At 41.3% G+C, this 14,222-nt stretch overlaps 1 protein-coding gene across 2 annotated transcripts in view; it reads right to left on the bottom strand.

Moving 5' to 3' along the window:
* LOC118396457 (chemokine-like protein TAFA-5) overlaps positions 1-13,994 on the bottom strand; it is a 153,490-nt gene extending 139,496 nt beyond the window's left edge. For both annotated transcript variants that reach the window (XR_004828195.1, XM_035790691.1), the window contains exon 1: positions 13,082-13,994. Coding sequence is in view for 1 of the 2 variants with exons in the window: in XM_035790691.1 (XP_035646584.1) it covers positions 13,082-13,172 (91 nt within the window). In the remaining variant the exon portion in view is untranslated. The remainder of the gene's footprint in view (positions 1-13,081) is intronic.
* Between the last annotated feature and the right edge of the window lie 228 nt (positions 13,995-14,222).

Genomic DNA, 14,222 nt, shown 5'->3' with positions numbered 1-14,222 from the left:
GGCACACTCAGAAGAGAGTGCTCTGAAATTGGAGTAGATAGCCAGAGTGAATTTACCAGCTATGTCTATGAACATTCTATTGAAATGGTTACTTGCTTAGTGGAGTCTTTTGCTTAGACATGTAGCTAGCTAGCTAGCCAAACCATGAACCTTAATCCCAACTCATAACGTTACTACCCTGAATGAATCTACATGTAACTAACCAACCAGGTTCATTGTTAGCTAACTAACATTAGGCTATAACTAGCAGTGTAAATGTCTCTGAGATATGAATAATATAACTACACAGGTCATACACATAACGTTAGCCAGCTAGCTAACAGTACACTTTAGCTGGAAATGAAAATAACTTTCTGACGAAATTAGAAACATGTAATATCTGAAAATGTAGCTAGCTATACTTTCTTACCCGTATACATGGATGGACACTTCTCCATCTCTGTAACGGATGCCATGGTTGCCCTTAGTTTTAAGATGTAATCCAGACACAGGTGTTTTATACAACAGCCTTCTGTGTGTTCTCTTTTCAACTCCGTCTGCTTATTTGCAATCAAATGGCAGAATTTTTCGCCATCTCCTCTATCATAGTCTAATTTGTGACGACCCTGCCACTCTGTCTGCAGTATTCTCTCTTTGTTCTTGTTTCCTTATTAGGATGCCGGTGGGCGATGTTGGGAGGGTCGTCAGCTACATGGGAAACACCTGGGCCCAGTGTGTCCCAGGATAAATACACCACTTCCCCATTCATGGAAGAGATTATCTCCATGCAGACACCTTTATAGATTTTGTTGTGCATCTTGGTGGTTTTTGGTTGTTTGCTTTGGCACCGTTCAACACCCTGCATTATCACATTCATGCATGCAAAACACTCACACTACTGATTACTAATTACACACACCATTGTATATTGTACTTAGTTACTTATTTAATAAATATGTTTTGTTACTCCTTATCTCCACGTTGTCTCCCTTTTGTTACGGGCTTTGAGCTGGTTCGTGACAAATTCCACTGATTTCAAAACTCGGTCCTTCAGAAAGTGGAGAGTAACACTTATTGTAAGGGTTTTCTTCTGGTGAAAGAGAGGCGGACCAAAATGCAGCGTGGTGGTTATTCATGCTTTTAATAAAGACGACTATACATGAACAGACTATACAAAACAAGAAAAGTGAAAACCTAAACAGTCCTATCTGGTGCAAACACAGAGACAGGAACAAACACAAAACAGGCTACCTAAATATGGTTCCCAATCAGAGACAATGACTAACACCTGCCTCTGAGAACCATATCAGGCCAAACATAGAAATAGACAAACCAGACACACAACATAGAATGCTCACCCAGCTCACGTCCTGACCAACACTAAAACAAGGAAAACACATACGAACGATGGACAGAACGTGACAGAACCCCCCCCAAGGTGCGGACTCCGAACGCACAACCTAAACCTATAGGGGAGGGTCTGGGTGGGCATCTGTCCGCGCTGGCGGCTCTGGCGCTGGACGTGGACCCCACTCCATAATTGTCTTAGTCCACCTCCTTAGTGTCCCTTGAGTGGCGACCCTCGCCGCTAACCTTGGCCTAGGAAACCTAACCACGGGCCCCACTGAACTGAGGTAGCTCGGGACCGAGGGGAAGCTCGGGACCGAGGGGAAGCTCGGGACCGAGGGGAAGCTCGGGACCGAGGGGAAGCTCGGGACCGAGGGGAAGCTCGGGAAGCTCAGGAGTGAGAGGAAGTTCAGGAGTGAGAGGAAGCTCAGGAGTGAGAGGAAGCTCAGGCAGGTTGATGGATCTACCAGATCCTGGCTGGCTGGTGGTTCCGGCAGATCCTGGCAGACTGGCGGATCCTGGCACACTAGCGGATCCTGGCTGAATGGCGGATCTAACTGATCCTGGCAGACTGGCGGATCCTGGCTGACTGGCAGATCCTGGCCGACTGGCAGATCCTGGCCGACTGGCAGATGCTGGCCGACTGGCAGATGCTGGCCGACTGGCAGTTCTGGTGGATCCTGGCATACTGGCGGATCCTGGCCGACTGGCAGTTCTGGCAGATCCTGGCTGACTGGCGGATCCTGGCTGAATGGCGGATCTAACTGATCCTGGCTGACTGGCAGATCCTGGCCGACTGGCGGATCCTGGCCGACTGGCAGTTCTGGCGGATCCTGGCAGATCCTGGCAGACTGGCGGATCCTGGCTGACTGGCGGATCCTGGCTGACTGATTCATTTGAAAGACAGAAATCATGGCAGAAATATCCACTATGTCAGTACTGTTTATGTAAAATTATCAAGGGAATACCAGATATTTGCACAAATATTCCCAAATGTTGAACCAAATGTGATACATTTCCAATGCTGTTGATTTCATATGAATTAAAAAAACAAATACAATTCCCCTGTTCTGCTCTGTTAATCAAAACACTTAAGTATTTTTCAAGAAAGAATCAATTATTTTCAAGTCAATTCATGATATTTCAAAATAGTTCTGATTTGGTTTTGTCACAAAATGAAATCAATGTCCACATGGTGTGACAAAAAAAGAGAGTTTGTGCAACATTGCACGGTGAGGGTTATCTTGTGTCACGTTCTGACCTTTATTTCCTTTGTTTTGTCTTTATTTAGTATGGTCAGGCCGTGAGTTGGGTGGGCAGTCTGTTTGTTTTTCTATGTTTTGGGGAATTTCTATGTTTCGGCCAAGTATGGTTCTCAATCAGAGGCAGGTGTCATTAGTTGTCTCTGATTGAGAATCATACTTAGGTAGCCTGGGTTTCACTGTGTGTTTGTTCCTGTCTCTGTGTTTGCACCAGATAGGACTGTTTTGGGTTTTCACTTTTCTTGTTTTTGTAGTCAGTTGTTCATGTGTACATTTACGTATTAAAAGAACCATGGACACTTACCACGCCGCATATTGGTCCTCTGATCCTTTTCGCCTCTCCTCTTCGGAAGAAGAACCTGACATCTTGCAATGAAGAAGTACAGAAGACATTGCTGGAGCACATGGTCTGAATAGACTAAGCTTTATTAGAAATATGAATCAAAATGTTACATTTTTCTGCCAGTTCCATAAAAGGGGTTAGTTTCTTGGTCCTTTGGTGTGACTACATAATTTAAACAAAGTGGATAGCAGAGAACACGCCTACCGTATACCCTCACTTCTTGGTTGCAATGCAACTGTACATGTTTGCAAACAATTCAATCTGAGATGTAATTAGGAATCTGAGCATGGTACTTTCAAAGGCCTAGCTTTCCACCCCATATGCCCACAGATGCAGAAAAATGGAAGCTTTAACTGTTGGCTACTCTGCTTCCCTTGTCATCTGTTTCACCTGTGATTGTATCCACCCCTTCCAGGTGTTCCTTATTTTCCCCAGTGTATTTATCCCTGTGTTTCCTGTCTCGCTGTGCCAGTTCGTCTTGTATGTTTAGTCAAGTCAACCAGTGTGTTTTTCCTGTACTCCGTTTGCTATTCTCTTTTTCTAGTCCTGGTTTTGACCCTTGCCTGTTTCTGTACAAACCTGCCTGACCATTCTGCCTGCCTTGACCACGAGCCTGTCTGCCACTCTGTTCCTGGACTCTGATCTGGTTTTGACCTTTTTGCCTGTCCATGACCATTCTCTTGCCTACTCCTTTTGGATTATTCAACATTGTAAGACTCCAACCATCTGCCTCCTGTGTCTGCATCTGGGTCTTGCCTTGTGCCTTGATATCCCTGGCTTAACCCAAGGAGAGAAGGTCACGAGTTTCCTTAAAAGCTGTCTGGGTTTAAAAGATCCTCTATTGTACAGAAAGTGAATAGCTAAATCAATTGATAGTTACAGCATTAGATTACTTCCCAAGCCAAGTCTATTGTTTGTCTCCTTGGCTATAGAAGGTTGAAGTGCAGCTTCTGAATGTCAAAGAAACTAAACAATGATATCCCCATATGCATCGGAGTCACGTATTTTACAGCTTATTTCTAGCCTAAAGCATCTTGGACTGAAGCACTGTTATAGATCACTTTATATAACCAGCCCTGTTTTAAAATCTTCAAAATATTAAGTTAACAATGGGTAGGCCTGTGCCTTTTGCCATTTTTCTTGACTAAAAGGTAGGCCTATGGCATACCACCTCAATTCAAATCCTGGTTTTAACTTAAGAACCTTTTACTGCAGTGGGCTAAATCAGGGTCACACAGTGTTTTTTGGTAGTCTTAAACAAATCTACTTTGAAATAAAAGTATACAACTCACACACATGGTTATGGTCTTTAAAAAAGAAGACACCTGTACAATGTCAGATATGGAGTTGAAATGTATTCAATTTTGAGTTTGCACCCCAATATTACACTTTATATACATCACAGAAGACTGAAATATAACAAAACCGATGAAATAGAGCACGAGATTTTCAGCATGTTTTTAAAAATAATGTTTAATTCTGAAGAATATTAATATAATTCCACCCATGAGGCCACTAGAGGGCAATTTGGGCATTTGACCAGCCCTTCACTGACACAGAAGTAGGCTATTTGAAGAGTGCATGGTGGGTGGAGGAGTTGGCCAACAAATTTATGGATATAGCAGCCTATAGCCTAATTTCTTCTTTCACAGGTAGGCCTACCTCTTATTTTTTAAATATGAAGAAATAGGTGCCAACACAAAGCCCTCTTGTTGTTAGTCTCATTAAAATGTCTCAATGTCTCATTAAAATGAAGACAGTTTAAATGAATTATGCTTCCTCGAATTTGCCTACTTTCCGCACCATGAGCTGTCCATTTCTGATTGATTGTGCCGTGGCAGTTGCTTAACATTTCAGTATGACAATGTAAGTTACTCAATAACTCTGATAAACACATCATGGGCAAGAAACATATAGTTTCTATTCAAATCAATTATAATAGTAGCAAGCTATCAAAGTTAACCTCCGGTCCTTCTTCTCATCTTCGCGCACTGTTTTTCAAACTGAACCGAACATAGGCTATAGATTAGTCTACGTGGAAGACACATACTTTTTGGAAATAAGCCTAATTAAAAATTTGACTCCTGAATTGCCAAAAAGTTTTGATCAACAAGAGTAGAGCAGGCCAGGGCTCAGGGTGAGAATATCCATTGCAGTGTGTAATGCAGCCCAGTTTTATTTACACCATCCCAGCAAAGCAAAAATACTTGTCTTCGAAATATAACTTTGCTCTGTGCTTCTCCTAGGATGCTATTTGGCTATTATTATAGCCTATAGGCTATGGATCGTTTGATTGAGACTAGAGATGGACGGATTAATTAGGGCCGATTTCAAGTTTTCATAACAATCGGAAATCTGTATTTTTGGGCGCCGATTATTATTATTATTTTTTAACTAGGCAAGTCAGTTAACAAAACGTTCTTATTTTCAATGACGGCCTAGGAACGGTGGGTTAACTGCCTCGTTCAGGGGCAGAACGACAGATTTTCACCTTGTCAGCTCGGGATGCCAATCTTGCAACCTTACAGTAAACAAGTCCAAAGCAACTCTCGTTGCACTCCACAAGGAGACTGCCTGTTACGCGAATGCAGTAAGCCAAGGTAAGTTGCTAGCTAGCATTAAACGTATCTTAGAAAAAACAATCAATCATAATCACTAGTTAACTACACATGGTTGATGATATTACTAGATATTATCTAGCGTGTCCTGGGTTGCATATAATCTGACTGACCACACAAGCATACAAGTATCTAAGTACAGTGCCTTGCGAAAGTATTCAAAACTGATAGAGACATACCCCAAGCAACTTACAGCTGTAATCGCAGCAAAAGGTGGCGGTACAAAGTATTAACTTAAGGGGGCTGAATAATAATAATAAATGTCGTTCCACTTCATGATTGTGTCCCACTTGTTGTTGATTCTTCACAATAAAATACAGTTTTATATTTTTATGTTTGAAGCCTGAAATGTGGCAAAAGGTCGCAAAGTTCAAGGGGGCCGAATACTTTCGCAAGGCACTGTATCTGACTGAGCGGTGGTAGGCAGAAGTAGGCGCGTAAACATTAATTCAAACAGCACTTTCATGCGTTTTGCCAGCAGCTCTTCGTTGTGCGTCAAGCATTGCGCTGTTTATGACATCAAGCCTATCAACTCCCGAGATGAGGCTGGTGTAACCGAAGTGAAATGGCTAGCTAGTTAGCGTGCGCTAATAGTGTTTCAAACTTCACTCGCCCTGAGCCTTCTAGTAGTTGTTCCCCTTGCTCTGCATGGGTAATGCTCCTTCGATGGTGTCTGTTGTCGTTGTGTTGCTGGTTTGAGCCCAGGGAGGAGTAAGGAGAGGGACGGAAGCTATACTGTTACACTGGCAATACTAAAGTGCCTATAAGAACATCAATAGTCAAAGGTTAATGAAATACAAATGGTATAGAAGGAAATAGTCCTATAATTCCTATAATAACCACATCCTAAAACGTCTTACCTGGGAATGTTGAAGACTCATGTAAAAAGGAACCACCAGCTTTCATGTGTTCTCGTGTTCTGAGCAAGGAACTGAAACGTTAGTTTTCTTACATAGCACATATTGCACTTTTACTTTCTTCTCCAACACTTTGTTTTTGCTATATTTAAACCAAATTGAACATGTTTCATTATTTACTTGAGGCTAAATTGATGTATTATATTAAGTTACAATAAGTGTTCATTCAGTATTGTTGTAATTGTCATTATTACAAATAAATAAATCAAAATTGGCCGATTAATCTGTATCGGCTTTTTTGGTCCTCCAATAATCGGTATCGAAAAATCATAATCGGTCGACTTCTAATTGAGACCACACTATAGAGCCTATAGGCACACTTGATTTTGCACACCCAGTAGAGAATCAGAGATGAGGGGCACATTGATGTAGCCAAATAAGCAACTAATTCTAAAACTCTGAGAAATATTGACATTTCATTACATTACATTTAAGTAATTTAGCAGACGCTCTTATCCAGAGCGACTTACAAATTGGTGCATTCACCTTATGACATCCAGTGGAACAGCCACTTTACAATAGTGCATCTAAATCTTTTAAGGGGGGGGTGAGAAGGATTACTTTATCCTATCCTAGGTATTCCTTAAAGAGGTGGGGTTTCAGGTGTCTCCGGAAGGTGGTGATTGACTCCGCTGTCCTGGCGTCGTGAGGGAGTTTGTTCCACCATTGGGGGCCAAAGCAGCGAACAGTTTTGACTGGGCTGAGCGGGAACTGTACTTCCTCAGTGGTAGGGAGGCGAGCAGGCCAGAGGTGGATGAACGCAGTGCCCTTGTTTGGGTGTAGGGCCTGATCAGAGCCTGGAGGTACTGAGGTGCCGTTCCCCTCACAGCTCCGTAGGCAAGCACCATGGTCTTGTAGCGGATGCGAGCTTCAACTGGAAGCCAGTGGAGAGAGCGGAGGAGCGGGGTGACGTGAGAGAACTTGGGAAGGTTGAACACCAGACGGGCTGCGGCGTTCTGGATGAGTTACAAATTACAAGTTACAAATTAAATGACGCTGCCCTGGACTAGACTGAAAAAATACTAAACCTTTTCCTTGACTGAAATGTAAAAAGCATGACTCTCCCTCAATTTCCTCCAGATACAGTTTATGTACATTTCGATTCATCCCTTCACAATAAAACCCAAATGGACCATACAGAATGAGATGTCCAATGGTGTGACAGCTTTCTTTCATTGGTGTAACATGAAGATGATCTCACGCCAGAGGAAATTGCTGTCACTCTGGACATAACCCATCAATAAACGTATAAAATGACCTTTTTAGGCTTATTATTCATCAAATAAAATCTACAGTATGATACCTATTCATATCCTTTTGCAATATTGATCCTTATAAGTTGTTCTGAGTGCAAATTCTACATACTTATTCTCCCATGCCTGGTTCTCACTCCATGCAGGTGACTAATCTTCCAGCGACCTCAGGGAAATGTCTCTGCCACCTGGGAACGTTCCATTTTCTTTTACCTGGCCCTATTGATTGTGCAGGTGGATATTGGGGCCTGGCTGTGCTGCTCACACCCCTGGTTCTCACATCCTGGATTTGACAAACCATCTCCTTGGTACCACACTGACTGTCTCAACAGCTTCACTTCTCCTGACCAATTGACATATGTGATACACCCTGGGAGGGCCCCCATCGAAAGGGCCTCTTTTGGAGAATGTTCACACCGCATCCAATATGCCCTGACCGACCTCACTCCGAGCGAGACCCAGTCAACCCGCCTATCTTTGTGGTCCTCCGATGTTATATCTGTGCGGGTCATGGCACGCCCAGGCAGCGATTCCTAAGTCAGGGCAGGGCAGTACAGTTCAGTATATGCCAGCATCAGAGACACATTACTTTTCTAAAACTCTGTCGTTGGCTCCATAGTGTGGTATACTCCTTTACCAACTCTCTAATATATCACCTCTCAAGGGGCGACTTGGTTCCCACGGCTTCGGCTGTGGGCAGGTCGAGGCCTCCTACAGGGTGCACACAGGACCCTGCACCTTGCTCTGCCCCCAGGTTAACCTCAATGCTGCTAGGGGCTACCTGGTTGATCCTACCAGTAGCATATGCTTGTCTCAAAGATTATGCCATGCAAGTCTGAAATCACATGACCAGTACATTGAAACTGCTAATGGCTCATCAGTTATGGATCCTTTCATCACTCCAACGTTAACTGTGGCAATTCTAGAGCTTTACATGCCAAAGAACATTGACCTTTGATGATGGGTGCATTTATCAAACCCAAAACCCTTGTGGGGTCGTCTTGGGTGCCCCCAAAATTGTTTGTGACTCTAGATAACCTCAAGCTGATTGCATGCTCTTTGTGGCATCCCTATCAACTTTTGACGCTAATTCTGTGATACTGTGGTGACCAAAGGAAATGGGGAATCAGGGTTCGATTCCAGAGAGTAAGCCTGAGAAATGGCTACAATACCCAAGGATTAAGGCAGCAGGTGTGCAAATTACCCACAGCCGACTGGGAAGTTTACTAAAAATAACAAAACAGCACTCTCTCTCTCTCTCTCTCTCTCTCTCTCTCTCTCTCTCTCTCGAGGATCTGTAATTGGAATGAGTACACTTCAAAATATTTGACGAGGATCAATTTCTAATGTTTTGAAGTTGTCTTTTACAGTGGTCAGAAACTTCTGAAAGTATAATTATGTTTTAACTGTGGAATTTGACTGCCTGTTGTGTATTATTCAACAGTGTGACATAATGTCCTATGTAGAGACGCTGCTAAATGAAAAGGAAAAGAACGTGTTGTCTTGGAGAAAATGTAAAAATAATTGTTAAGCATATGACAGGTAACATCATCATAATACACAAGTATATTATTATATTTGTTTATTATATATACGTTTGGTTAAATTCTCAATAATGGTACACATAATTTAATAGGGAAACACTTCGTTACCGTCATTGTACAAGGAAATTATGTGTTTTTCAATTGAAATTCTGGAATATGAGGACTGATTTATATACAGAAGTAACTAATAATGTGTACAAATATTTTTTTTGTCTATTTCTGAATCATTAACTTTCCTTTATATTGACATTAATAATGATGTCACACCAGAGGACAAATTCAACACACTATTGCATGAAATGGTTCGTTAAAATTGATGGTGGCCACATAACATTTTGAGTTCTTTCGACATTGTTTCCAACAATTTTTTATTTTTTTTTACTTCAGTTATAGAATATATTATTTTGTCTTTTGTTTTGGGGAAAATTCCACAGTAACGGAATTGCGCTGAGACTCAGATTTTTCACTTAAAATGTATCCCAAACAAAAAACATTTATTTAAATGTGTTCAAACTCTATGAATAGACTACGTTTAACAATTTACACAGAAAATGTTACAAAAACACATTTACTGGAAGAACTGTGCTGATGCAACATTTGGTAACAGAATTTCTGTAAAACTCACTCAAGTTATTTATCTGATCATGTTTTCCAAAAACTCAGTTAAATATCTGCTCCGAATTAGGATTCAAAGATGTCTGCAGAAAGAATCTGGTGTCAGCTATGAAATTATTATTTTGGATATTGAACTACATACATTAAGTGAAGTGGATTTACACCTGGTAACAGAATTGCGGTAATGGCATTTCAGTTTGGGTCCCCGATCTGTACTACACAGAAATGCATAATTATGGATATGAATGTCACAAACAAAGGTAGAAATATGCAATATCATCCTTTGCATACTTGGGTATCAATCTACTATTGTTTGAATCAGCTCCGCCACCAAAGAAAACCAAATGTTTTCATCTATGTTTCACCTTTCACAGAGCTTAGTAGAGTACAGTATGGTACAGCACAGCACAGAACAGTAGAGTGGAGTTCAGTACAGTCAAGTTGAGTATAGTGCAGTACAGCACCGTGCGGTACAGTATGGTAGAGCAGGGTTTCCCAAAGTCGATCCTGGGTGCACATTTTGGTGTTTGCCCTAGCACTACACAGCTAATTCAAATAGCCAACTCCTCATCAAGCTTTCATTATTTGAATCAGCGCTAGTAGTGTTAGGGCAAAAACCAGAATGTGCACCCGGGTGGGTGGGCAGGACCAACTTTGGGAAATGCTGCAGTAGAGTATAGTTCAATACAGCACATTACAGTCTACTCAACTCTACTGTGCTCTACTGTATACTGTACTGAACTCTACTCCACTTTATTCTACTGTACTGTACTTTTCTTTACTGTGCTCTACTGTACTATAATGTACAGTAGAGCTGTCCAAACTGTGCTGTCCAAACCTGTAAAATATATACATCTATGATTGGTTCAGATTGACCGCTGTCGGTCGGTGCTCAGTGTAACTGAGTGTTACTGTAATCTGAACTTTCATTATCTTGCCTCCTCACGAGGGAAGATCATTACACCTTTGGCCATTATGGCAACTACCCACTAACCTCGTCCATTCAAATGGATATTATAAAGAAATGTCTCTAATCTCATAAACAAAATTGGGAACTCGCACTTAATCTCTTGGTAAAACATAGGGCAGGCATGGGAGAGCAATTACTGTTCACAATGGGTCATTCTGCACTGTAAAAATAGAAAAGGTCTCAAAACACCATGATTGCGTAATGAAAAGTAGTGCACTTAAGATGAGATCTGGTGTTTGAATATAAACCAAAGGTAAGTGTTTTAATGCACAGAATGTGTTTTAAAATATAAATGACATACCCTGAAACACCCAAAGTAGTTCTTCAACCTTAATATGGGTGTTTTTAAGAGTGTTGTGAAAATACTTTGAGGGTTTCAGTGCACGTAAAATGTAGCATCAAAACACAAAAACGGTATTTCTCATACAATTAATGGTTTAAATATTGATTGATGATTTAAGGGCCTACTGAGAATATTTTACCTTTTATTTATTCTGCTTTATTTAGACAGATTATAAACAGAAGGGCCAGTACGGCTGTACATTTCATTGTAATTTTACCCACTCAACCACACAGCCACACTGTAAGAAATTAATTTTGGGGTGAAATGAAATTGTCAACAACAAAAAAACGACCAACATATACTTAATTAAAATGAAAGTCGTGCAGAACCCATGGTCAAGTGAGAAAGCAAATGGCTTAGACACGGCACCCCCTCTTCCCCACCGTCAACCAGGGTTCAATTCACCACTCCATCTCTTCAATCGGTTTATCCCCTCTCTCATTTCATAACTGTCTCAATACAGTGACATAATACCCCCAAAATATATATATATATTTTAAATGTATGCAAGTCGTTTCAATGATTTGTTCAAAACATTATAACGGTGTTTTAGAAGCTTCAGAGAGAGGAAAAGACACCAACAAAGAAGGTATCTAATTCGGCACTACACAGGACTCGAAACACCAACATAATGTTTTCAAGCCTTTCCAGTAGTGCTCCCAGTTTCTGGCAAGGTGTTGCACAAACACTTGATTAAGTGGTGTTACAACACACCGTGTTGTGTTTCAAAACATCTCTGCACGATGTGTTTCAATACTCCAGCAAAGTTAAGGTTTGGTTTCCTTCAAGTCAGTGGCAGCTCAGTTGCCACTCGTTTTGGTGTTACAAAGCACTTCATTTTACCAGTGTGCTTTTCTCAACAAAGATTCAGCAGGAACATGGGGTGAAGGGGGATGAAGGAATGGTTGTGCCATTTATTCCTACAAAGCACACTTGCAGGGGAAAGAGACACGGTGCGTCACCCATTCTTCCATTCCAGGCACCCGTCACAAAGCAGTGGATTACCCACTCACCAGGAACACGCCAAGTTAATTGTTTGCCTTGTCTGCAACAGCTCTCGCCATTACATTCCTTTTGGACTCCAATCTCCAAATTTGATGTAATTATTTTCTGGCACAATTGCATTAGTGGACACCAATCTTATTGTGAATTAAAATGATGACCATTAAGTGTGTGCAACCACTGTTGTCTGTAAACATATGATTACAACAGACTCTTTCAAAAGCCAAAACATGTGGCTGGCATTCTCTGCAAATGTGAATGTAATTTGCAACATCGAACTGCATGTACTGTGTGTATCGAACTGAGTACTGTATGTATTAGTCACCCCCCCCAAAAAAAATCTAATAACATATCATTACAATTGACCCCTGGCATTGCACATCAGTATGACTCTGGTGTCATCAATTGAAGAATAGCTAAATCAACAATTTTAACAAAGACCTCTATTTTCTAGCTCTCAACCCACTGCCCTAAAACATTGCTCTCTCTCTCTCTCTCTCTCTGTCTTTCTCTCTGTTTTCCTAATTTTGTCTCTCTCTCTCTCCTCATCACTCTCTCACACACACACACACACACACACACGTCATATATATGCACCAGGCAAGCTATTTACTGTAATATTACCTGTTGAAATGTGTATATTTTATTAACTACAGCTTATAAATCTATGCATACTTAAAATCATTATTTTAGGGGACATAGAGGTGTCTTATAGTTGAAACACAGACCACCAATCATCTTCACAAACCAAGTACTTAGACCAAACGGTATGCAATAAAATTGCATGAATACAAAGTCTTTGAAAAGGACGCCATAGTCTTTGTAAAATAGAACATGTGTTTCAGAATAATGGTCTACAAAGGGAAGAAGAAATAAATAAGGAATTACCTTCTTTTAGAACATGTGAGTGAATAAGGAGGATAACAAAACAGCAGATTGCAGCTCCCGTTAAAGCCCACGCTAGTCGGATGAGCTGCATCGTTGAGAAAGAAAAGTCAAAAACACCCAAAGGAGAGCGCGGTCTTCAGCAGCAGGAGTAGTCTACAATGACAAATCCATTTTTGATCCAATGCAGCGGTGTTGAAACATGAAAAATGAAACAAATATCAGTTGACAAGTCCCTAAGGCGACTCTGTGGGCTTGAATTCAAAGTAAAATACAACATCGGCACAATCCATGAGAGAGACTTGATATGATCCCTTCAATTCCAAATTAATGCAACCTTTTCGTTCTTTAATAAAGATAGCGGAGAGAAAAGTTCAAGTCGTTAGACCATCACTCACATAATTACAAGTGAGGGATTTTCTCACGGGCTATTCAAATTAACCTGCTTGTCACCGCAAATTCTTCTCTGAGGTTCGAACGCAGTGACTCGGCTAGCCACACTCTCCAGGATGCCTATATGACACGGCTGCGCCACCGGACCACTTTGCAGCAATTCGGTAAAATTAATTTTGTCTCGATATTTACCGAATTTGAGATATCACTAAATAGACAGAAGTTGGTTTGCGATACGTCCATCTTCGCTGTTTCCAAGTTAGATCAACCTTCCTTGTAAATTCCCACAACTGATGGATATGAAGTCGAGATGAAACCACATCTAATAGGACCTCATTGCTCACCGACAACGCTGAGCATCAGGTCCAGTGCCATTCAATGCTAAGCCCCTGATAACTTGTGAAATGAATGATGGGAAGCTCGTGCGAGACACTGCTGCGTCACTATGCTGTTCACGGTACCTATTGGGTTTGCCCGGTTCTAGGTTCACGAGCGACTTTCACTGCGCTCTACCTGACCGTGACGTCCACGCCATTTAAAGTGTTTATCTCCGAGCAATTCCACAGACCGTTTACGATTGATGGCAGATTGGGGGGCATACAACAGTTAGCTGTTGCAAGCATAAACGGTGCAGGCTCCGATTTAAACATAGATATGTGTATACGTTTAATGCAAACCACAACTAATTTGAACAATATTTACTGTAGTGCCAGTAAAATTATATTTTGGCTTGTAAAATGGTATGTATATG

Source organism: Oncorhynchus keta, chromosome 17 (genome assembly GCF_023373465.1).
Source record: "Oncorhynchus keta strain PuntledgeMale-10-30-2019 chromosome 17, Oket_V2, whole genome shotgun sequence".
In the NCBI taxonomy this organism is placed as follows: domain Eukaryota; kingdom Metazoa; phylum Chordata; class Actinopteri; order Salmoniformes; family Salmonidae; genus Oncorhynchus; species Oncorhynchus keta.
Note: the sequence above shows the minus strand (reverse complement) of the source record. Positions and strands in the feature narration are given on the sequence as shown.